We start from the raw sequence: 23,014 nt of genomic DNA, 5'->3' as shown, positions 1-23,014 counted from the left end.
CCGTGACAGTTCACGCCAGCACACACACACACACACGCAAACACAATATACGCACAATAAACACAACAGATAAAGCTTTAAAGGTGCACTTCATGTAATATTCTCAGGATTCAGAATGAATGAACATCGTCGGCAGAATGTGAAGGAACAACAGTGCTGACGTCATGTTCGAGACATACTGTTTCACTGACGTCAGCATGCTAACCAGCTAACCCTCAAAGCAGAACTATGAGCACAGTCCAGTCAGCTGCAGACCCCCTGGACCACAGTCTGAGAGGATGTGGCCTCGTTAGGTTCTCTCTTGGCGATGAGTTTCTTTGCAGCTAATGGCACAAAATATCAACTGGACTGCACTTTGGCTGTGAAGTCAGTACTCTGAGAGGACCTCAGCCTGTGCTCAGGGTTCTGCAGAGGGACTGTGCAGTGTCCATCTGCTCTGTCCTGAACTGAAACTCTGCCCCGTCAGGCCTCCGCTCCCTGGGCAGCACTCAGTCCGAGGCCCGCATCGACGGGCCAGACCAGCACCATAAGGACACACACACACATCTCCTGGGGAGACACAGGCCAGCTATTGGAGCAAGAAACTTCTCTTCACAAACTCATTTTTCAGCCACCAACGCCGGTCTTCCTCAGGCTGCTGTGTGTGTGTGTGTGTGTGTTGTCCTGTTGCTGTCTTTCTTTATACAGAGCTTTACAATGAGAGGCTGACACACACAGTGGGTCCCTCAGACTGCAGGTCATGTTGACACTCTGATACCACAATCTGTTTCAGTGAGACGAGCTGAGATGTTATGCATTAAACAATAAGCAGCCTTAAAGTGCTTCAGGCCTAAAGTAAGCTCATTAATAATAAGCTCAATTATAAAAATAAAAAATCTGGAGGTTCTTAGAGCAAAGTAACATCTTCAGATGCATAGGAGCTCAAAGTTACACATTTAGAGTGATTTAAAACATAGGAAATGAGCAGATTCCCGACATTTAAAAGAGGAAACTAAACACGGGTTTGTTAATGACTTTACTATTAAAGTTTGGACTCACAGTTGAATTTTTTGGTGGAGGAATCGAGCTTCAGTCCCCAGCATGTCAGCTGCAGAGGAAAATGGCGGACGTTAAGTGTCCCACTTGCAATGCCATTTGGGTCACTCAGGGTAAACGCTAATAGCTGCTCTTTCATTATCGACTGTTTTAATACAGCGGAGCGATTTGAGGGACGGGTGCTGTATAACGACGCTGCGTTTAAGTGCCGTGTAGATGGCATCGAAAACGCATTCATAAATATTGATGAGGGCGTCTGAGGTGCAGCGCTGACATCCTGCAGAGAAGAAGTTTGTCTCTCCTGCCTGGCGTCTCCTTCATCAAACCGTCTGTCCAGTTTTGGGCTAACTTCTGGAAACCAAAAGTTTGAGAGAAAACCAAATGAGATCTGTTTCCATCAGCTTGGCTATAAATAAACTGGTTTCCAGGGGAAAAAACAGGAAAGAATTCATTTGAATTGAAAACCTTTTTGTCATCGCTGTCAGCTGTTTTGGCCATATTTCATGCTGTCTGCAGACAAAACCAAGGAAATCCATCCTGCAGCATGTAAATCCACCGACTTCTGGGTGTGAAACCTGAATAAAAAGGTGCATCAGCACAAAACACAGCACTTTGTAAAAGGATGTGTTTTATTCACTGCTTTTCAGGATGTTCGACAGTGAAAACTGTTGGCTGAACAAACTTACACCTTCTAACTGCTTTTTGCAGCTCCATTCATATCTGCACAGTCATGTTGAATTACTTTTTTCCCATTTTTTGTGTATTTAACGACTGAAACTGCAAACAATTTCGAGCAATAAAAGGAAAAACTTAAACGTATAAGTGCAGAGTTTGATGACAAGAAACCTGAAGGAACCTTAAAAAATCGTGTCTTCAGCTGCCTTTTGAAAGATGTTAACAGACACCACGGAGGGAAAAGTCTGAAGGAAGAGCGTTCGAGTGTCGGAGCCACCGCTGCAAAGGTACAGTTATCGTTTCAGATCTTTTAGTTGAGTGTGAGGGACCACCAGTAAGCACTGATCAGAGGACCTGAATGACCTACTGGCGACGTGAAGGTGGAGCAGGTCAGACACGTATGCTGGGGCCCGACCGAGCAGGATCTACAGGCCAAAGACGGAACTTTAAAACAGGAAGTCAAGACAAGAAGGATATTTTGGGTGTTATGTGAGTCATCCTGCTGGATCTGGTCTGCAGCAGCTGAAGAGGGTCCAGAGACGACTCACTGAGGCAGGTGAGCAGGGACTTACAATAATCTGGTCCAGATGACATTAAAGCATGAATGATGATCTGCAGCTCAGGCTGCAGTACAACAGATCTGAGTTTAGGAATGTTTCTGAAATGAAAGCACCATGTGCAGGTCAGTGGTTTGATGGGCTGTTTGAATCGCAAAGCCCGATCAAATAAAACTCCAAGATTGCCAAGATTAGATCTTACAGCTGAGGAAAAGGAGCCAACACGCTGGAAGTGATGATGATAACCTCAGTCTCAGAGGCTGATTGTCATGCAGTCCTCGATGGCAGTCAGACAAACGTACAGCATGACAAACAGCACATCTTCAGCACGGTTCAAAGACATATGAGGGCAATCAGCTGTTTGTATCCAAAGTTTCCAACTCTGTGCATCATTAAATCACTTCTGTTAGGCGGCAGGATCACAAAGACTTCAGAGTCTTCCATCACACGTGAAATGCATGTCATCGCCATCACGTGATCGGCGAGTTACAGTTCACTTCTGAAATGTCTGAAAAGTCACACGTCGTTTTCTCATGTGGATTATCACATATGAAATGCGTTTCACACATCTGCATTTAAGTAAAGCGGGAAACTAACTGACAGTCAGAGCACAGGCCAGGAGATAAATCTGAGCACTTAAACCACATGTATCCTCTGACTGTCAATTACTATGTGCATTTTAATGCAGACCAAGAATAAAAATATCAAAATACTTTCCATAATTAACATGAAGAACTGACAGGACTTTGCAGGCTCGGCGGAGGTGTGACCTGTGGCTCGCATCGCACACACACTCAACTGTTTTCCTTCCTCTGTGCATCTGACATGAGCAACAGTGTCAAACTATCACTATGCAGAAGGCGTTCAAACATTACGAGGTAAACGTGGACATACAGACGTGTAGAAATATGTGCATATACACTATGTGAGTGTCTGCCTCTCTCAGCCTCTAATAGCTCAGCTCTAATGAAAGATTCATGAGGATTCATGAGGTTCGGGTAATAACGTTGACATGGATTCCTCTCTTCTCTGCTGCTGCTGCACAAACCAGCTCTGATGTACGAGAGGAATCAGAGATAGACCCGACCGGGTCACAACAAACCTCATCAAACACACTGAAAACACACACACTGAGCAGAGAGGGGAGATGAGCCCCAGCACACACTGAATGCGAAGTGCGGAAATTTAAATTTGTCATGCTCATTCTGAGACGATGAAATCTGAACAAAAATACATTTATTTCTTTTAGAATGAATGGATTTGGAAACGCAGTTCGGAAGGCGAAAAGCACACACTGACTTATGACTGAATGGGCCACAGGGTCTGAATGCCTGCAAGCAAAGGGGTTTTTATTCCCTGAGCTTTGACTGGAAGTAAACATCAAGAAGCTGAATGTGTTTCTGGACTGCTGGCTATCTTTCACATGAACTGCTCAGGTTTCTTCATGTGAAAGGTTCTGTGTGTGTGTGTGTGTGTGTGTGTGTGTGTTCATGTGTTCAGAATCCTGCTGTCCTTTTCCAGCAGGAATGCAAACAACCCAGTGGAGATTACTCAAGTTAACCGCGTCCTCAGAGTCTGTGCATGTAAAAAGCAGATGAATAAATTATGTTAAATCATTCGGATGTCCCGTGAAGGATGAATTCATTAATGTGCGTGTGAGCGGAGAACACAAGCTCGCGTTTCCTCTTCCGAACGTACGACGGAGAGATAAGCTGTTATTGCTCTCATTACGCTGTAATCACGATGTTCGTTTCTTTGTACGGAGGCCGGCGTGGTGCCTTCACTGTGCTGAGTCAGTTCGGGGCCTTAATTGAGTTCTTTCTCGGTTTGTTTGGCTCATTTTATTTTTACGGCTTTATTTTAGATAAGTGCTGTGAGCAGAGCTGAGTGCCGTCGTGCCTCATGTGCTCCATTTTGATCTGATGAACAGTTCAGCAGATACAGTGTGCTGATCTGCCAAGTCTTCCTCACAACGGTCTGAGCATGCTCAGAGTTACTTGTAATTAGCAGCTTAATTCATACTGGAACTTTAGCAGAAAGTCTTTACTTTTAGATATTAACGTCGACATGTCGATCAGCTGCGGCGTGTGTTGAGATTCCAACCTTGTGGAAGCCATCATCTCTGGGGTTGTTTCAGTCAGTGGGGCTGCTGATTGGGCCCTCGTTAAATCACATGGCATCAAAACATGCTTTTAAGGTTGATTACGTGATGTTTTTCTGGCACGTTGATGTGACAAGACTCATTATCAACAGCTGAGAGAAGGTGAGAAGGTCTTGGAGACTCGCGAGGCCTCAGGGCTGCCTCTCAGGAGCTGGTGACAGTACTGCAATTCACTGCCAATTTCTCTTTGACCAAAAGCTTGGTATTGACAGTGTCCTTAAAGGAACAGTGCACCCAAAAATGGAAACTCCAGCATTATCTCTTCGCCCTCATGATGATGGGAAGTCCTGTGATCTTTCTTTATCAACAAAACATTTCTGCATTTCAGAAGCTGGAGAGTTGTTTAAAAATGTAAAAACAACAACAGGAAACATAAAATGGCTCCACACAGCTGGTCCGACACAATCCAGGCCTCACATGTTACAGAGTTTTCCACTGGCTGCTGTTCTTCCTTCATGCTCTGTCACGGTGTTTGCCTCATCGTCATGCTGTGAAGCAGTGGAGCGTTAACGCTGGTGAAAACTGGTTATCGCTCAAAGTCTTGCTCTGTTGGTCTTTTATTTGTGGCGGCCGCGTGTCACCTCAACAAGTTTCTTATTTTTAAAACTAAACGCTGATTACATATGCATTTTTTGAGCTCATCATCGGGTTCTTTTTATCTTATTTTACGTTTGTCGCTTTATACCAGAAAGATGCAGTTTTTCGTTGTTGTTGTTGTTGTTGTTAAAACACTATAAATATTAATTTCATGCTGTCCATCAACACGTACAAAGCACAGGTGTGACTTTTTCTAAAGCTGCTTTTCTCATCTCAGAAGTAAATTCTCCAAATTGATGCAGCTTTTTGGACTGATAGTCATGAATGTGTTAACGGTCATAAACAACATGCGGAGCCTCCCGTCCGCCCGTCTGTCCGTCCGTCCGGCTTCCTCATTTGCATTTCAATCTCTTCATCTGTGATCCGTGTGTTCACCCGTCCCTCCTCCTCCTCCTCCTCCTCCTCTCTGCTCATTTGTCTACTGATGAGCAGGCTCAAGCTTTGATATGGAAGAAAAGTCGAGACCCCTCGTCTCAGCTGATGGACCAGGAGGGAGGTGGGGGTGGGCTGAGGTAATAAAATATGAGAGAGTCGGGAAGCAGGAACAGATGACACAGGAAAACGCAGCTGAAACAAGTCCATGTTAACACTGCAGCATGATGTAAGCTAATGCAGTTTATTAGTGATCAAGAGGACCGACAATCGACATTTGGAGCCAACACACATTTGCAGTAAACCTGAGCTGTGATTGGTGCTTGGGCTCAGTCAGTTTATACAGGATGTTTTTTGCTTTTACAAACAACCATTTGGGCAAGTTAAGAATCTGTCATTGTGACCTGTGATGTCACTTCCTATTCTTCTTATTGTTGCCGTGACAGAAAAGAAACTCACAGAGAAGAACAACAAAGCAGACAGATGTTTGATGGATGGCTGGCTGACATGCAGAGCAATGGGAAGGAGAATCGCTGTGTCGGCATGTTTGAGAAGCTCCACCATCAGCAGTCTGTGAGCACCCGCCTGTAAACTGTGCCTGAGCTGACACCAGATCAGCCCTCGCCTTATTATCTGATGAACTCGACACACTCACTGCTCCGTGTGTGTTTGTGTGAGCGTGTTCATGTTTATGTTTGGAGCCAGTCTGTGCAGTGGTGATCGGGAGGTGGAGCCGCAATATCGAGTTCCCACCCACACACCCATCTGAACCAATCAGGAGCAGCGCTCAGCTGTCAATCATGACAGTTCAGCCAGTTTTTATAGCATCAAAAAACTAATGAATACCAAACAACAAACCAAGCAGTTGAACAGACGTCAGTGTGGTAAGAACTACTTAAAATGACAGAAACCAGGGGGAGGGGCTTATGAGCTGTGCTGCAGCCAGCCACCAGGGGGCGTCAAGGTGTTTTGGCTTCACTTTAGGGAGCTTTCATGACATCCATCTTGGTTTAATCTTGCAGTCATATTTTCTCTAACAGTAAGGTGAAAATTGGCTTTGTGTTTAATTCTTAATCTTACAGACTAAACTACACATGAGATTTTTCTGTCATTTGAACAGTATTCAGGTCTACTGCTGCTTCATTCTGCTCAGCAGGGGGCGCTGTGGTGTGAGCACTCTTCACCCACACCCACTTTCATCTATTCACCCTCTCTGCCTCTCGTTGTGTCATTTATGTAAAACGGCGCTGATTGGCATTTGATAATAAATGACACAAGGAGACAAACAATCACATATAGGAGGTCATCAAACACACACACACACACACACACACACACACACACACACACTACTGTCAACTCTGTACGTGCTCTTGCACCCAATCTCACAGCTACAATTTAATCATGATCCTGAGCTCTGTCTAATCCACATCAAAGATAAAATTCTGTTTAATCCCCTCACCACTAACTGCAAGCAACACACACACACACACACACACACACACACACACAAGAGTGAGCGCGAGTGTGACACTGCCAGATTTATGGTCTCCTGGCCATCTGCAGAGGACTTTGATAACCTGATCACAGCAACTGATAACAACAGTAACCCACTGGCACAAAACTCAACCTCTGCTCCTGTGTGTGTGTGTGTGTGTGTGTTCAGGTATGGACAAAGTAATGGAAACACCTCTGCAGCTTGGCTTTAGTGTGTTTTGGGCTCAGTCCTCATGTGCAGTAAGAAATGAATAAATTGCACCACGTTGCCTTCCAGGTTTTTGGCTCCACTGCAGATTAAAATACATTCTGTGCGGTTTTCAAAGCCCACCAAGAAGGGGAATAATTCATTTCCACTGTAGTTCCAACCACAAGTAGCACAGAGTGTCAGATGGGGGTCTGTGGTTGAGGTTGTGCTGTGAGGAACACCACAGTGTATGTGGGACTGATTCAGTACTAACAAGAGGAACATGATGAACATACCAGTACACACATGCATGTGAATGTACTAACATTTATCTTTGGATGCAGCAACGGGTTGCATAAATTGCACGACAACCGGAGGTTTAGCATAGTCTTATGGCAAGCCGCAATCATATCAACCATCAGCGATTTAAGAAGATATTTGGACTCTGCTCTGGTAATCCCTCCGTAATTTCCTGAATGCATATTTTCATTTTGATGTAGGATATAATGTAAAAGCTGGGGTCCCTGCGGTGTGTTTCTGTGTGTTTGAAACATCTGACAGCCGCATCCCGAGGACAGTGTGACCACGCCACGAACACCTTCACTGCCTCAGAAACCGGTACGACTGCTACGTACAGCACCGCCAGTTCTATCTGTTCTGTCTGTTTATACTACTACTGCGTACTACTACACCACAACTGGCAGTACTATTCAAAACTTGTGTTCAGTGTCTCAGGCATCCTAAAAATGGTCTTCTCTGCTAAATTATTTGGTCAGTTGTCATCCATCATGACTGAGAACTTTCTGCCTCACCCCCCTTCTCCTCCTCCTCCTCCCCCTCTCGTGTGTTGGCTTTGTTTGAGCTGCTATATATAAAACACAGTGCGAGTGAATGATCTGCGCTTTCATGTCTGCAGGAGCGTGGAGACGAGCTGACCGCGAGGCATCGTGACGTTTTTCATCCTCAGATCAAAATCGCAACACTTTTAGTTCCTCTGCCTGCTCTTTTGTGTCTTTCTACATGAAAAAGGTGATAAAAAGAAACTCAAAACGACCTACTTTTCCTCCCCCTTCCCTTCCATGTTTCTTTTGGTTTTTTTAGACTTCCTCAAAAGAGTGCTAAAATACCGTCTCTGTCTTCTTCCGGATGACAGCAGGGACGTTAAAGCAGGTTATTTTTGTCTCTTGTGGAGATCTTTCGGATACCTCTTGCCCTCGATGCTTACGTAACCACTGCCTGTTTCACGCTTCTGTTAAAATTCGGGAAGAAAGAAGAAGGAAAGAAAAACAAGAGTCTTTTTTTGTAGGTCATTTAAATGCATAAGCAGGCCTGCTTTCCACTGGCCAGAAGGCTGCAACCACAGCCTGTCAGCGTGAGCAGTGGACGTGTTAAAGGCCAGCGCCTCACCTCTGCTTCATTATTTATCTGGCCTTTTATCCTTTTGTTGGGTTATTTATGAGCTTCAAACTGGTGGGCCTGCCAGGGAGGAAGAAGAGGAGGGAGGGAGGCTCCGACAGACAGGGAGGAGGTCAGAGGTGGAGGAGAGAGGAAGTGAGCGGAGGCACTGAAAGTGAGGACACAAAAGAGAAGAAGAAAATGTCAGGAGATGAAGAGGAGAGGAATATTGTGAGAAAAGCCATCAGGAGATGACCTCTGGTGGATTTTTTGTTTTTAGCTGCAGAATTTCTGACTTTAAAGTTCAGGTAAAGACAAAATCACTGGATGGATGTTTGATATTTTAAGTCAAAAAGATGAGGAAACCAAGCTGAGCAGTTTTATTCAGCTCTTACCTGGTGAGTTAAAACAAACAAAAATGACACTAATTTCGGTGTTTCTCATCATACTGTGTAACAAACATGTCAAGAAGTCTGACTTCACATCCATGTTCACCTGCTGGTCGTCTTCTTCGCTGTCTTTGTGGGCACATCACTGCGTTTCTTGGCAAACTACTGCCCCCTGTAGGTCAGTGAAACCATGCAAAGTCAGTGGCAGGAATCAGACTTTAGAGGTCTGTGTTCTTCATGTGCACATTTGTCGTTGATTTTGTGTTTTGAAAGGCCATCGAGGGACAGATGTGACCACCTGCTTTGGCGTTCAGGTTTACCTCAGCAGGTAAAACTGGTTCAGGTTAGCTGACAGATGGCCTTTCTCAAAACTGTCAAGTCCTTTCTGTCCTCTGCATGGAGCTAGATGTTCACTACAACAACGTGAACGCTTCTGTAGATTAACCATGAAGATCGGTGTCTGTGATTACTGTATCTCGTTGTAAAATCAGGATTATCAGTGCGTATCTCACTCCACCCTCACTGACTGTGCCTTTCTCTTGCATATCGCTGCATCTCATTTCACTTTTTATCCTCCTCCGTGCCCTCCCTCCACCTCCCCCTCCACACAGCAGGTGGGGGTGCCTTATTACAGTATGATGAGAAAACCATCATAGGTGGATGGGGGAAACAAATGAAGGAATGAATGCACAAGTACAGACAAACTCACGTGGTCACAATATTAATGTGTGGTTGTAGTTTGTCTCAGATTTGGACGTCCCACAGCAAAGCTCGTCACTGTAATCCTTCCTTCCTCCTGCCACAGTGTTTCCTCGATAAGCCAGGCCCAAATAAATCTTCTTCTGCTGCCAAAAAATGACTCCAAATATCTGTTCATTCTTATTATTTTGAGAGTTCAGGTTTCTCTTCCCGTTGCCTTTCTTACAGTACAGAACAAGCAGAGCAGAAGACGTGTGGGGTGAAGATAAGCCCTTATGTTACTGTGGGTGCAATAAAAGCTCCCCAACAAGAGTAAATTATGAATGTAATCCATCTAAAAGACAAAGACGTACAGAAGGACAGACCCTCCCCTCCCCCTCCCTTCGATCGAAGCAGTCGACCGAGGGGAAACACAGTTTGAGCAGTAATCTGTCATGTTCGTGTGTCTGACGACAGCCTCTGCTTACAAATGCAGACCTCTGCAGCCATTGTGTTCTTATAGTTTCAGCTTTAAGGGGCTTCCCAGACTGCACTTAGTGTCAGGAGTCATAACTCAAACTGAAATTATGCTTCTGAGATGATACATGCAAACAAGTTGAGTGTTATGAATCGAATCAACTGTTAGATTCTGTAGGTTGCAGGATTTATGGTTTAATTCAGTTTTCTGTTAAGGTGTTAAGTTTTTTCTATTTTCCTTAAACGTTTTCAGGTGCTGGACTGTCATAAATGATCTTCTAGCTGAGTAGAAGAACATAAAATCCTCCTCAAGGCATCTTCCATCCTCTCTTTCTGCTTGTCCACCACTGATTTGTGCCTTTGTTTTCAGGCTGCCTTTGAATTTCTGTTCTCAAACAGCAGAAATCCTTCAGAAAATACAAACACACAACATTTTGGTCTGGAAGTTGCAGGCTGCTTTAAAAGAGGATTTGTGTCCTGAGCACCTGTTGTTCACTCCTGGAGGTGTGATGATACTTCTTATAGTCGCACTGGATGCATACTTCTCCACATCTATCTGTGTGTGTGTGTGTGTGTGTGTGTGTGTGATCCAGCCAATCTGCTGCCTGGCCAAAGCAGCAGAGTAGTTTGCTTTAAATATGTAACAGCTGCTCAATAATACATGTTACTGCAACTGCAAACAACTTAAGATCACTTCCACTCAGTCTGTCCTGTCCCCTGTGTCAGCCTACCTCTCCAAACACACACGCACACACACACACACACACACACACACACAGTCAGGTTGCACAGAGCCAAACATACAGCAGAGTTTTTGAAATTTATGAGCCATCACAAACATAATAACGACTGCTATTGTTAGTGGAATTGCTTTGAGTGTTATTTAATGTTTAGACAGACAGACACACACACACACACACTTGCACTGTTATTTGGGCATATGAACAAAAAACAGCTTAACAGTGACATACACTGTCAGTGTGTGTGTGTGTGTGTGTGTGTGTCCTGGTTTGCCCAGTTACCATCCTGATAAAGGAGTAACTGCTTTTGTCCGCCTCCAGCAGTAAACACACTTTGGGAAATATTATCCATCTCACTGTGAATGCTGATTGCCTAATGTGTGTGTGTGTGTGTGTGTGTGTGTGTGTGTGTGTTGCAGAGTTGCCTCTCGCAGATGAATGCAGATGTATTCATGAAATGCATCGCAGCAGTTTACGGTGAGAACGCTCATCTCGTGCTGGAAGGACTCTCATCATTTAACAGTCCCACACACACACACACACACACACACATTTTATGGCAGTGAATTAAAAGGGTTAAATTAAAGGATCTGTTCATCCAAATTACTAATAAACGATAACTCCTCGTTCCTTCTGTCCATGTGTTGGTGACATGACATCAGTGCAGCTGTGATTTCTGTCTCCAAAAGCAAAATAAGCTTTTCTTTCTTTATTTCTTTGTTTATTGTTATTTAGACAATTTGTAATTTGCTATGAAAAATTTTGGGTGGATCATCAGAGCAGTTTTTAGGAGAACACTGAAGCGTGTTTCCTAATGTGACGACCGCTCGTGGAGGGTTGAGCAGTGTGATAACCTGAGCACATTCTCCAGCCGCCCCTTTGTGAATCTGGGATCCCACCTCCGGTGTCCACTCCAGTCTGTCCCCGGCCTTCCTGTGACTTTGGAGAGACAGCCCAGCCCTGTCCAGAGCCTTCAGCACCTCATCCAGCCCTGACGGGGACCGAGTCTCCCACCAGGTCTCCAGACTTCAGAGCTTCTCAAAGAGGTCTTCCATCACCTGACAGTTTGTGCAGTGTGGGCTGCCTGCTCTCATCCCTGAGCTGCTGTTTTGAACAGCTGAAAGTCCTTCTCCACGGCCTCCCCAGAATCCTCCCACAGTCAGGTTTCTGCTTCAGTGACTGCTGATGAAATGTGATGTGATGCTGTGAGATTCATGGGTTGTTCAGGAGTGACAATGAAATGTAAAATGGAGTGTGATGCCCAAATGTGATCTACAGCAAGGCCAAAAGTCATGTGTGTCCCCGCCTCCCTATTTAAATAACACATACAGTCCGCATTCATTTATTTATAGTCCACAAAGTGAAGGAGCTTCAGAAAGCCGCCTCGTCCCTGGAACAGGACTTAATGACTCGCACTCATAATTAAAATGTTCTCTCCAGACTGGAACTGTGATGTTGAACAGTGCTCGTTTGCCTCCGTCCCGAGTCTCTCATGCTGCGTCCTGCATGGCGTCGCTGCTGTGATGTCCCAGTTTCTCCACGTGAACCCGGACGGCCTCGTCTCGTTTTATCTCGTCTCAGTGTCTCAGACAGGAAAAGGTTTCAGACAGAGCTTCTTATTCTCTTGTGATTTTTCTGGTTTCACTGCAGCCACCTGCTGCTTCAGAGCCAGACCAGACGCCTCCCGCTGAATTATTAAACGCAACGCCTTTAAACACAACCACTTCATTCTTCCTTTCTCTGACTCTCCATCCTGCCTGCCTCCTGCAGGCCGCCTTATGAATTATTAAAACAGCGGGATTAGCTGATGTCATTTTACTATGCTCTCTCTCTCTGTTGCTTCATTTCAGCCTTGTTGCAATTCTCCATTTCTGCACAGTCCACTTTCCATCTGTGTCTCTCCCTTCCTCTCCTGATCGATTATTTTTACTATTTTTACTTTACTTTAGCTTCACTAAATGGAAATAATTAAAGGTGTAACAATAATTAACAGGATATTTTCAATATCTTACTAAAATAAACTGAATCTTTCACACGTTTGCCTCAACACGAGCAGTCATACAAAAAACTATGTTGAAATGAAACACAGTCGGTATTGACAGGTCATTATAATTAGTAAATATCTGATTAAAAGGAAAAGTGAACACGAAGGGCATGTAATTACAGGCTGTGACAGCCTGAACTTGTCTGTGTGTGTCTTGATTCAGACCTATGAAGCCATAATTACGCCTTCTAAAGATGCAGATAATAAACAAATAATCCACGCTCAAAGCACCTTCATTTTGTTTTGTTTCTGAACCAGATCACGTTTGGAAACAGAAAACACTTTTGGTTTCCAGATTGAAGTCTGGACTGCAAAAAAAGAAAACAAATAAATGTCATTTTTAAAAGTGAACCCAAGTCTGATTTGGAGATGGTTTGAAATGCATTTCCAAACAGGTTTTGACAGACGCCTCAGTCCGGATGCTTTGGCCACGACACACACGATGACGACGGTACGAGCGGTTACTGACCTTCAGTTACCGAATGCGGCCTGACCAGCACAGAAAGTCTGTCTTAAAGATCTGCTTTGGACACGATCCGGTTTCGCCTGCAGTCCTCCGTCTTATCGCCTCCTCTGCAGTTGCAGTGTGGTTGCAGTGTGTTGCGTTATAGAAGCAGCAGCCGCCGCGCAGCATGACCCCAGACCAAAGGCGAAGGCGAAACAATGGAGGGGGATTTACGACCAAGGATTTCATGTCTTTGAGGAGGAACGACACGTTTCTAATGGGCAGCTGCTGTTTCTCCTCAAACTGCTCACATTTACTGCTGATGGGAGATTATTTTATTGTGGACTGACTCACAGCCACATCACGGTGAAGAATCGTTTCTATGTCTTATTTCAGTACAGTGTTGTCTCATAATTACATCTTTGTCTCTGTTCAGCTCTATGGACGTTTCACAGATTACCCACGTCAGGGTTTATGGGATATTTCTGGCTTGGTGGATAGTCTGCTTCCATCATTTCAGATCAGAGATTACTTTATCTGTGCTTTCCTTTTTATATGCAGCTCTCTGTGCTATTTATGTTAACATGCTGCTGCCTTTTCCCTCCTCCGTCTGTTTCCATCAGCCTGATGAGTCCCGTCTCAAAACTCATCCCATTTTAAGGTTTTGTGGGCCATTTGAGTTTCCTTCCAAACATCACTGTGATCTGACATTTTCATTGTCTTCATCCCTTACGCTGCTAATCACACACAAGTCCATTTCTATTCCGAGAGTTCTGTTTATTTATTTGTTTATGGACACGCGTTTCCGCTCAGGAGACGATTTCCTGTTGGTCGCCTTGTCTTTTTTCTCCCTTCGTCCTCGAGTCGTCTCAGCAGCAGGTGCGGACAGAAGGAGCGCAGAGACGTGACAGGGAGACTGAGAGGCTGTTTGCCTGCTAATAGAGCCGCACTCTGAGAAGGTGAAGGATGTCAAGGATGACCTGCGAGATTTCACCGCAGCCAGTCAGAGAGGAGCTCATGCTGTCGTCGCTCGCTTCAGGTTTTTCTCTGGGAGATAATTTGGTTTTCTGCTTTAGAATTGTCCTGTAAGGCTTTTTGACAATCACAGAAGGAGGGCAGATTTTTTACATTCATCAAATGAAAAATACTTGATTCCAGGTCAAGCAACCGCACAGGGAAGAAATCGACTGTATTGTTAGACGAGCCAGATAATAATATGGAAAACTGGAGGTTCTTCCATTAAAGAAGACCCTGAATGCCACGTTTGTTGTGTCTCGCGCTCACAGTGTCCTGACACAGTGATGTTCACGGCCTGACAGACGTGTCAGTGCAGAAAAGACAGTCGAGTCGGGAATAGAAAGAACCAGCAGGTGCGTGTCAAATTAACAAGTCACTAATCTGTTACTCATCCATCCTTAAAAAGTCTGCAGCCTTCTCTAAAGTCAAACACAGCAAGCAATCACTTCAGAAACTGATCGGCAGATTAATCGACAGTGAGATTAAAAATTAGTTTGAGCCCAACTAAGCAAAAATTGCTTCAGCTGCTGAACACGTCAGTCAAGCAGTATTCATTCTTTGAGCCACAAAAAATCCTGCTTCTTAACTTCTGGAATTAAATCCTTATGGTCAAAATGGTCGATGACAGACAGGCAGGTGAAAGAAATAAAAAAAATCTTTATTCGCTTTTTACTTTTCTCCTGAGGCGCTTGAAGAAGTCTGGTCTACACTAATTTTCATAGAGTTCCTGAGAAGAGTTTTACATTAGCATTAGTGTGTAACGACTTAAACCTGCTGTGAAGTCTTGCCAAAGGCTTGATGCAGCCTGTAAATCAATCTGTGAAAATGTTCTAGTGTCACTGAGTGGAACGAAGCAGCACAGATGTTGATCACACACTTTTTTAGCTGATTGACAGAAACGAGGAATAAAATAAGGCAACGGTTAGCTTTCAAACAACTCCACACACACGGGTGTTGCAACAATAACCAAAATGTCACCACTGCTCTCCATTTCTATCTGCCACTGCTGTCATCTGCTCTGATTTAAAGAGAAGCCCGCAGAGCTGCGAGAGCCGACTTCAAACGCCTCGCCGATCCGAGGCTTACGATTCAAACACGGCCAGAGAAAACGTTTTGGACTGAGCCACAAAGGAATCCTGATTATTCCACAATGCCATTACCATTCAGAGCCCGCAAAGTGAAATGAATGAAATGGAACTACAAAGAAGTCAAAGTGGGGGGAAAAGGGAAGAAATGGCACAAAGAGGCAGGATTACGCCGCGGGGTCATCGCCGGTCAAGACTGAATCCCCGTCCCGGAGAGGTTTGGTCACAGCAGATACAAAGGAAAGACCTGAACGGGGCGAAGAGACTTTGAACACCACTAAACCTCCTGCAGGCTTTCACACATTACGACTGATAGCCAGTATGGATGGCAATAACAGCAGAGGGAGACATCAATGCACAGATCGATGGATCGATCGCCACGGGGAGAGATGTCGATAACAAGCCAATAAAATAAGAAAGCACAGGTACAATACTGCTTTATGAATGTACTGTGGCAGAAGAAAGAGCGAAAGCAAGCAGTGTTGACCCATCACAAACAAACAGGATCTGCGTGTCCACAAACATGTGTGAGTGCATCACACAAATTGTTTCAAGCTGCATCTGCACAGGGAGAACAAATCTGATTTGAAACCCTTTGTGGAACATCGTGGCTCTTTTCACTGCTGCCTAAACAGGACAGATAGCTGTCCCTGGGGTTTATGGCTGCCTCCACACACACACACACACACACACACACACAAAATCTGGTCTGCATCAGCATACCAAGGGGGAAATCTGATTTTACTGTGTTCAGATACAGTAAATCCACCCATTCACTGCTGACACAAATCTGCTTTGTCTCAAATTTCAGGATGACCCAGTCGTCTTCATGCTAATGTTTTCATCTTAACAGAGAACTCACTCGGAGAGATAATAAGAGCTGAGCTGATTATGGCTGTTTCTCCCTTCATAATCTGCTCTGCTATAATCCACTGCCTTTAGACTTCATACATGTAGGCTGCAGTGAGTCTGATGTGGGCATTTCAGTGGTCCTCAGGAGCCTCTTCCTGGGGGGCGTGTCCAGTCAGATTCTGGCCCTGGATGGTGAGGGCTTCAGGGAGACGCCGTCTCTGTTGAGCTGGGAGCTGGCCTTGGTCTTGTGGTCTCTGAAGCTAATAGCAGTTGTCTTTTTGCAGCATAGCCTTGGACGTGGTGATCGTTATCATAATTATCAGTGAGGAAAGTCTCTGTTTGATTTATGAGCATCCATGGATATTGGACATATTTGTATCCATGGAAGAAAAGTCAGTATCTCATCTGTGCTTTCACATCCACCTTCAACACGACCCACTTTGAAAACCTCGGCTCTAAGCCTTCGTTTCCTCCCTCCTCCTTTTCTTTCTCCAGCCTTCCTTTTATTATTTCCTCTCATGTCCGCCTCCCTGCTCCTCTTGCAGTCACTCCTTCACAGCTTCTACATCCTCCCTTTCTTTCCTTCTCTTCCTCGTCATCGTTTTGTTTTGTCTCCTCTCTGATGCCCACTGGTTTTTATCTGAGTAAATGAGACTCATCATCCTGCTGTGGGACCAGGGATCCGGTTTGTGTTTTCAGGTCTTGGATCAGTTCTGTCTTGTAAATGTTTGATTAAGGCTTCTGTTCGTCTGCTGAAAGTCAAACCTCAGCTGAGAGCCTTGCTGGTGGTGGCGAGTGGGAGGTCACTGAGCACAGGGAGCATCAAATCAGGATTTTTAATTAAGCTAACCTGACGTAACAATTAATTAAAATGAAAGATTGTTTCTCCACCTAACCAAAGTGAAATGAAGCGAAATGCTGCAGTACACAGTAACTAAACGCCCTGCATTCACAGTTTTAATAAAAATCCATGTCCATTGTTAACTTGTGTCTAAAATAGTTTTGATAAATAATACTGTCTGTGGTCACAGCGTTAAGTTTAGTCTTAAAAACCTTACTTTCCTGCTGCAGCTGCTCCTGTGAGAGGAACAAAGTCAGAGAGTTAATGTTGAATAAAATATTTCTCTGTGTTGTTTCTGGCATCACAGTAAGAAGTGCAGCAGCATCCTGGACTCGTCTGTGCTGAGAATCACCACATAAAGACTTTTTCTTCTTCCTGAAAATAAACGTGCTATGGAAAAATGTGTTTCAGCAGAGTCAGCTCCGACAGGAAGTTCAGACAAATGAGGACTGACGTGTTGGAATTAACGGCCGTGTTATCTCATACACATTTCTAGTTGTCAAGCTGACCAATCCGCTCCTTTTAAATGGAAAAACATTAGGTGATCAAACAGGGTGAAACTGCACTTTACTGGAGCTACGTGGCTCAATTCAATGTTTTAAAACATGTGACATGGACTCCTCTGAAAGCCTTCAGAGTCAGACTTCTAAGTGTGTGTCACCGACCAGGTGAGCAGTCTGCAGCTCACCTGGTCGTGTCTGCGCATCCGCAGCAGAGAAGCAGCTGAGTTCAGCGTTGAGCCTTTTTATAATTTATCTCAGCTCTAATGTGAACACACATTACAGTGTTTAAAATTCCATCTTCTGCTGCCTTTAAGTGTTTCTGCAAATAAAACTGAACATTCAGTGTGAAACACAAAGAGGAGAAAAATTCTCTCTGACTCACAAGACGCTGAAGAAAAGATGAAGTGAGCTGAGAGCTAAAGATTTATTCTCCCCTCAAACAACTTCACTCACTACAAACACTGTTTTCCCTCTCAAACAGATGAGTCGGCTGTCTGGGATTCAGGTTTTTCAGAGCCAACACACACACACACACACACACACACACACAACAGACTTTACTGGTGCTGCTGTCAACAAGGCAAGCATGTTTGTTAAAATTCTTCAGTTGCTTTCCCTTCATTTGTTCTCTGAAGCAGGAAACAAAAAGACATGAGAGGCAAAAGAGAGAAAAGTGAAAGAAAATGGAAGAACTCGTTTGAGTGTGTGTGTGTCAGACAGACAGAAACAAGAGAGGGCTAAAGGCCTGTCTGGGGAGCAGGCCGGCATGCTGCTGATAAGACACACACACACACACACACACACACACACACACACACACACGACAAAGTCAGTTAGTTTCACGTCTTTTTGCCACTGATTATTTACTGGCTGTTTGCCTTGTTGCCAGATTATCCTCTTTCACTGGCACCTAAATTGACTTTATGTGTGTGTGTGTGTGTGTGTGTGTGTGTGTGTGTTTTACAGAGACTGAGTAACAGGGAGGGAGAGTGGGGTAATGAAAGAATGAGGTTAAATCTGTATGAGTCCATGTTTGTGCTTCAATCAAGGTGTGTGTTGTCGTTTTAGCGTGTGTGTGTGTGTGTGTGTGCTTGTGTGTGTGTGTGTGTGTGTTGCTGAGGGAGTGAGAGACATTTTCGCTTTTCCAATCTGAGGCTGCCGACAAGAACAAAAACAAATTGCCCTGTCAACGCAAATTGTTCTGTCAACTCAATGGGAGAGCACGTGCACACACACACAAACACACACACACACACACACACACACACACACAGCAGCACTCACTGGGACACACAAACACACCATCAATCCCCCCCTCGCAACAAGGTAATTGGATTTAAAATTAAAGAAAGCCAACAAATTGATTATCGAGGTCATTAGCCAGGCTGCTGCGAGCTGATTGGCTGCCTGTGAGGCCGCGGCCTCTGATAACGGCAAAGGAATCTGCACGCGAGCCACCGCAGGCGTCACACGCCGGTAGACTAATCCATAAGTTTATAAAATTCAGATAAAAGAGCACTCGTCTATCTGAAAGGTGTGTGTGTGTGTGTGTGTGTGTGTGTGTGTGTGTGTGTGTGTAGTTTGGGTTGTGCAGGATTTTCGGATGACAGTTTTGTATGTCAGCAGTTACATTCCTCAGATTACCTTTGATTTGATACAAAGCAACTCTGGTGACATCACTGATCAATATATTCCAGCCTGCAGCCTTTGCTTTCAATGATTTTCATTGGAAAATACTTTGATTTAGATCAGCCTAATCTGATTGAACAGGTTTCATGTTTATTTAATCATTATATTAGAATCATGTTTGTCACATCATCATGAAGTTGACTGCATGATGTGATGGCTACGTCACGATGACCCCGTCAGTGTTTAGACGGATCCCCATAAACCTCATCATGTTCACGGTGCAGTCGCGTCTGCCTCAGGGTATGAAATCAAGGCGGTGAAGCGTTGGTCTTCCACCAGCGCCACCGCCACAGCCCTACCAGACGCCTTTAACGGCGTGTGCCTGATGACTGCAGGTCAAACCAGTTTGAGAGACGCGACAGTGAAGAGACAGCTGGAGAGGAAACGCGCCAGGAAGTGTACAAAGTCCTGCGTGCGAGCGTGAAGCTGCGCTGTCCTCTGAAGGACGCCAGGGAGCGACTCAGGTTACCCATCAGCCATCTGTCAGGCAGCAGGCACACGCCAAAATTCACCAGCCCCCACTTTTTGCTGCATCACCCGCTAAAAACGACTTGTGGAACAGAAAATAACCCCAAGTCAGCGGCCAGTTACCTTCCATCTGGTAGGAATTAGCAGACAAACTTCGTGTCAGCCTGATCTGGTTCATCATCTGCGCTTGCTGTCCTGCTGCCTGCTGATTCACAGTTTTATGTCTTCCTCCTTCACAGAACCAAACTCGGTTGCGTACATGACTTTAAAGTCAGGCTTCGCCTCCCTGTGTCCTCTCATGAAAGAGACAAAAAACATTTTCTCTCAGGGAAGCCATTTTAAAAACAATATTCCTCACGGCCTAAAACTCATTATTTCATCTGCAGCTGACTCTAAACCTAATGTACTCTGCAGGAAGTCACGAAACAATAACCAAGACATTAACTTTTCCTATCGATTCGTTCTCACAAATAACTCAAGGATCCATTTCAATCCGCTTGTGAGCAGCCTTGGGGAAATAACAAATTATAAAAGTGATTCCAGGTGATTTCACTTCATGAATTCACTGTGTTATTGCTGCTATTTATTTGGTGTTGGGACAAGACAGCAGTATAAAATGGGGGACAGACGATAATTCGGCCTTCTCTTCTGTGCAGAACATAATTAAGTTCGAAGCCAGACTGGTTGGAAAGCGGATCTCAAGAAGCTGCCTGCCGGTCGGGGATCGAGTCCGATGTGCCCGGCCGGTTCGGGCTTCAGCTGGAGATAAGGCTGCGATGTCTCCTGACCTGTGGGACGGCAGCTTGTGTTCAGACAAACGTCCGCTTAGGTCGGGTTTTTATCAAGCTGCTGTTGACTGACAGGCCTGAGATGAAGGTCAGGACGCTCAGAGACCCGCATCGATCAGCTGTCATCATCTCACAGTGATCGGAGGTCGTATGACACATGGGCGGCCTGATAGAGTCCTGCTGCCTCCACGCTGTGTCTTATCTTTGTTAATGTGTGTGGATGTTGGTACACAGCCAGACTCTGTTGGTGTGCAGCTCTTTTTTCACGCTGTCATGGCGGCCAAGGGCTGCGTCACGTGTCATCGCCAGTTTCCTAGTTAATCTATTGAGGGTTTTCATCCCTTATTCAATCATGCAGTGTACAAAGAGTAAGAAAATATCAGCTTCAGCAGACAGAAATGTAAAAATACTGGTTTCCCAGACCCGGACTGGTGGGCACAGAGGCCTGAGCTCAGACACTCTGATCCCTGACCGCGAGCAGCCAGCAGGTCACCTGACGGCCGTGTTCGAACTCTCTAACGATTCTGTCACTGAAGTGGAGCGAATCACGAAGTTCGGGTGAGTGATATTTGATCGTTTTCTATTTTCCTCCACAGCAGTTTTAAAGGTTGTTTTTCTGGATGATTTATGTGCTATATTTGACGTGTGTTTGTATAATATTAATGTGGGACGTGAGACTGCTCTGCTCTGATTAGTCCAGCTCGAGTCTCAGTGATGAATGAGCTTGTGCCTCCATGCTTCTTCGTCTTCTTCTGCTTTCTGATGGCACTTTGACCACCCCTGTCGAGGATCAAAACGCAGACCAGTTCACGTTGCTGCGAGCTGCTGATGCAGTGAGTCCGACCGCAGCCTTCGGTTTGCCCGGCGCTGCAGCACCTGCTGAAGCTCTGTGGATGTGCGTACCTGCACCCTGCAGTCAGGTTCAACACCTGCCTGACAGCAGAAGAACTGAGGCAGCAACAGCAGCAGCAGACTGAAGGCTCCGGGAACGAGACGTTAACATGTGCGCTAAATGGCACCAAGTGTTAAAGAGCCACAAAGCAACCAAACCCTCATCACATTCAGCTCTGAGGTGTTTTCATCATCATCATCATCATCACCTTCGTCGTCGTCGTCGTCATCGTAACGTCAGCTCGAAAGCTGCTGCTCACATTTCAGCCTCGAGCTCGATGGACTCAGCTTCTAATTGCCGTCTCGTTACAAAGAGGATTACGGGACCAGTGAGGGACTCCGGCCGGCAGAAGGCAGATTATACTGGACATTATCTCAGAGCGGAGGATGAAGAGAAACTCTTCTGCCAGAAGCTTAATTTGTTTCACGGCATCTCGCGCACATGAACGTGTTACAAATCCCTCTAATGACGACAAGAAGAAGACGTGTGAGCAGAGACAAAGATGGGACGGGGAGAGGACACAACAAGTCTCCACTAAAATGTCTTCTAAGCATTATTTTCATTCTACATGAATCTGCTGATTATTTTCTCTCACTTTCAGTTAACTCTCATAAAGACATGAAGCTGGACTCAGAACTTTAGTTTCCTCAAAAAGATTTAAACCAATTAATTAATTAGATGAAATTAAACTTTTTCCTGTTGAAAACCCTGAAAACGTGCACAAACAGGAACCACAACATGTGAGGATTTTCTGGATTTTATGAATAAATTGTTGGATATTTAAGGAAAACCTGAAACTGTTTTAGTCCGTTATTGGTCGAACACAACAGACCAATCGGACGACGCACACACACACACACACACACACACACACACACACACACACACACACACACACACACACACACTGTCCACTCCAACAATACGCCTTCAACAGAGTTCTATTCATCAAGATAACTTAGTGCCGTTGACGGTTCAACACACCCACCGCACCTGAGGTGACACACACACGCACGCACACACACACACACGTACACACACACACACACACAGTGCTGCATCTGCAAACAGGGTCTGCTGAGCTCAGTGTGTTAATCATTCAGAAAATAATTAAAATCAATAAAGTAGAACAGACTGAATGAGAGGAACAAAGACGTCATGTGGTGTCCCAGACCAGGAAGAGGGACAGGAAGACAGGAAGTCAGATTTACTCAGGAAAACACACTTCCACTTTTTTACACGCTTGGTAACCTGACATTTCCCATGAAGGCATAAAGTCTCACTTTTATGAGAGACTGTTTAGGAACCGGAGACATTGACATGTACTCAGTGTTTGACCGATGCGTCTTTTCATTGTCTATGAGGAAAGGCATTCAGGCCAGTGTGAGTCATGTGATCTGCGATCCCAACTCTGGCCACAGACGGCGCCATCACGCAGATATTTTCATCCTTCTCCATGAGTCACGTTCCGTTTCACACTCTCACAGCTGGTGGTGCAATGACCATCAGAGCCTATAGGGGGCGACGGCAGGATCGTTTCACTGAACAAACTGAAAGACAACAAGCCTCAGCACATGGAAACACACCAGAGTCAGTGCACATGCAGCCAGCAGAGACGGCAGAAAGACAC

At 45.0% G+C, this 23,014-nt stretch overlaps 1 protein-coding gene across 3 annotated transcripts in view; it reads right to left on the bottom strand.

Moving 5' to 3' along the window:
* Window positions 1–23,014, bottom strand: part of LOC124052296 (glutamate receptor ionotropic, delta-1-like) — a 99,560-nt gene that overhangs the window by 10,150 nt on the left and 66,396 nt on the right. For 2 of the 3 annotated variants that reach the window (XR_006841981.1, XM_046376367.1), the window contains 2 exons: window positions 1,501–1,610; window positions 584–1,386 (listed from right to left, as the gene is read on the bottom strand). The exons of the other annotated variant lie outside the window; for it this stretch is intronic. Coding sequence is in view for 1 of the 2 variants with exons in the window: in XM_046376367.1 (XP_046232323.1) it covers window positions 1,537–1,610 (74 nt within the window). In the remaining variant the exon portion in view is untranslated. Of the gene's footprint in view, window positions 1–583; window positions 1,387–1,500; window positions 1,611–23,014 lie in introns of those variants that run through there. 3 annotated transcript variants of the gene reach the window in all.

This window comes from Scatophagus argus, chromosome 21 (genome assembly GCF_020382885.2).
Source record: "Scatophagus argus isolate fScaArg1 chromosome 21, fScaArg1.pri, whole genome shotgun sequence".
Classification (NCBI taxonomy): domain Eukaryota; kingdom Metazoa; phylum Chordata; class Actinopteri; family Scatophagidae; genus Scatophagus; species Scatophagus argus.
The sequence above is the reverse complement of the archived record's forward strand: the minus strand, read 5'-3'. Positions and strand labels throughout refer to the sequence as shown.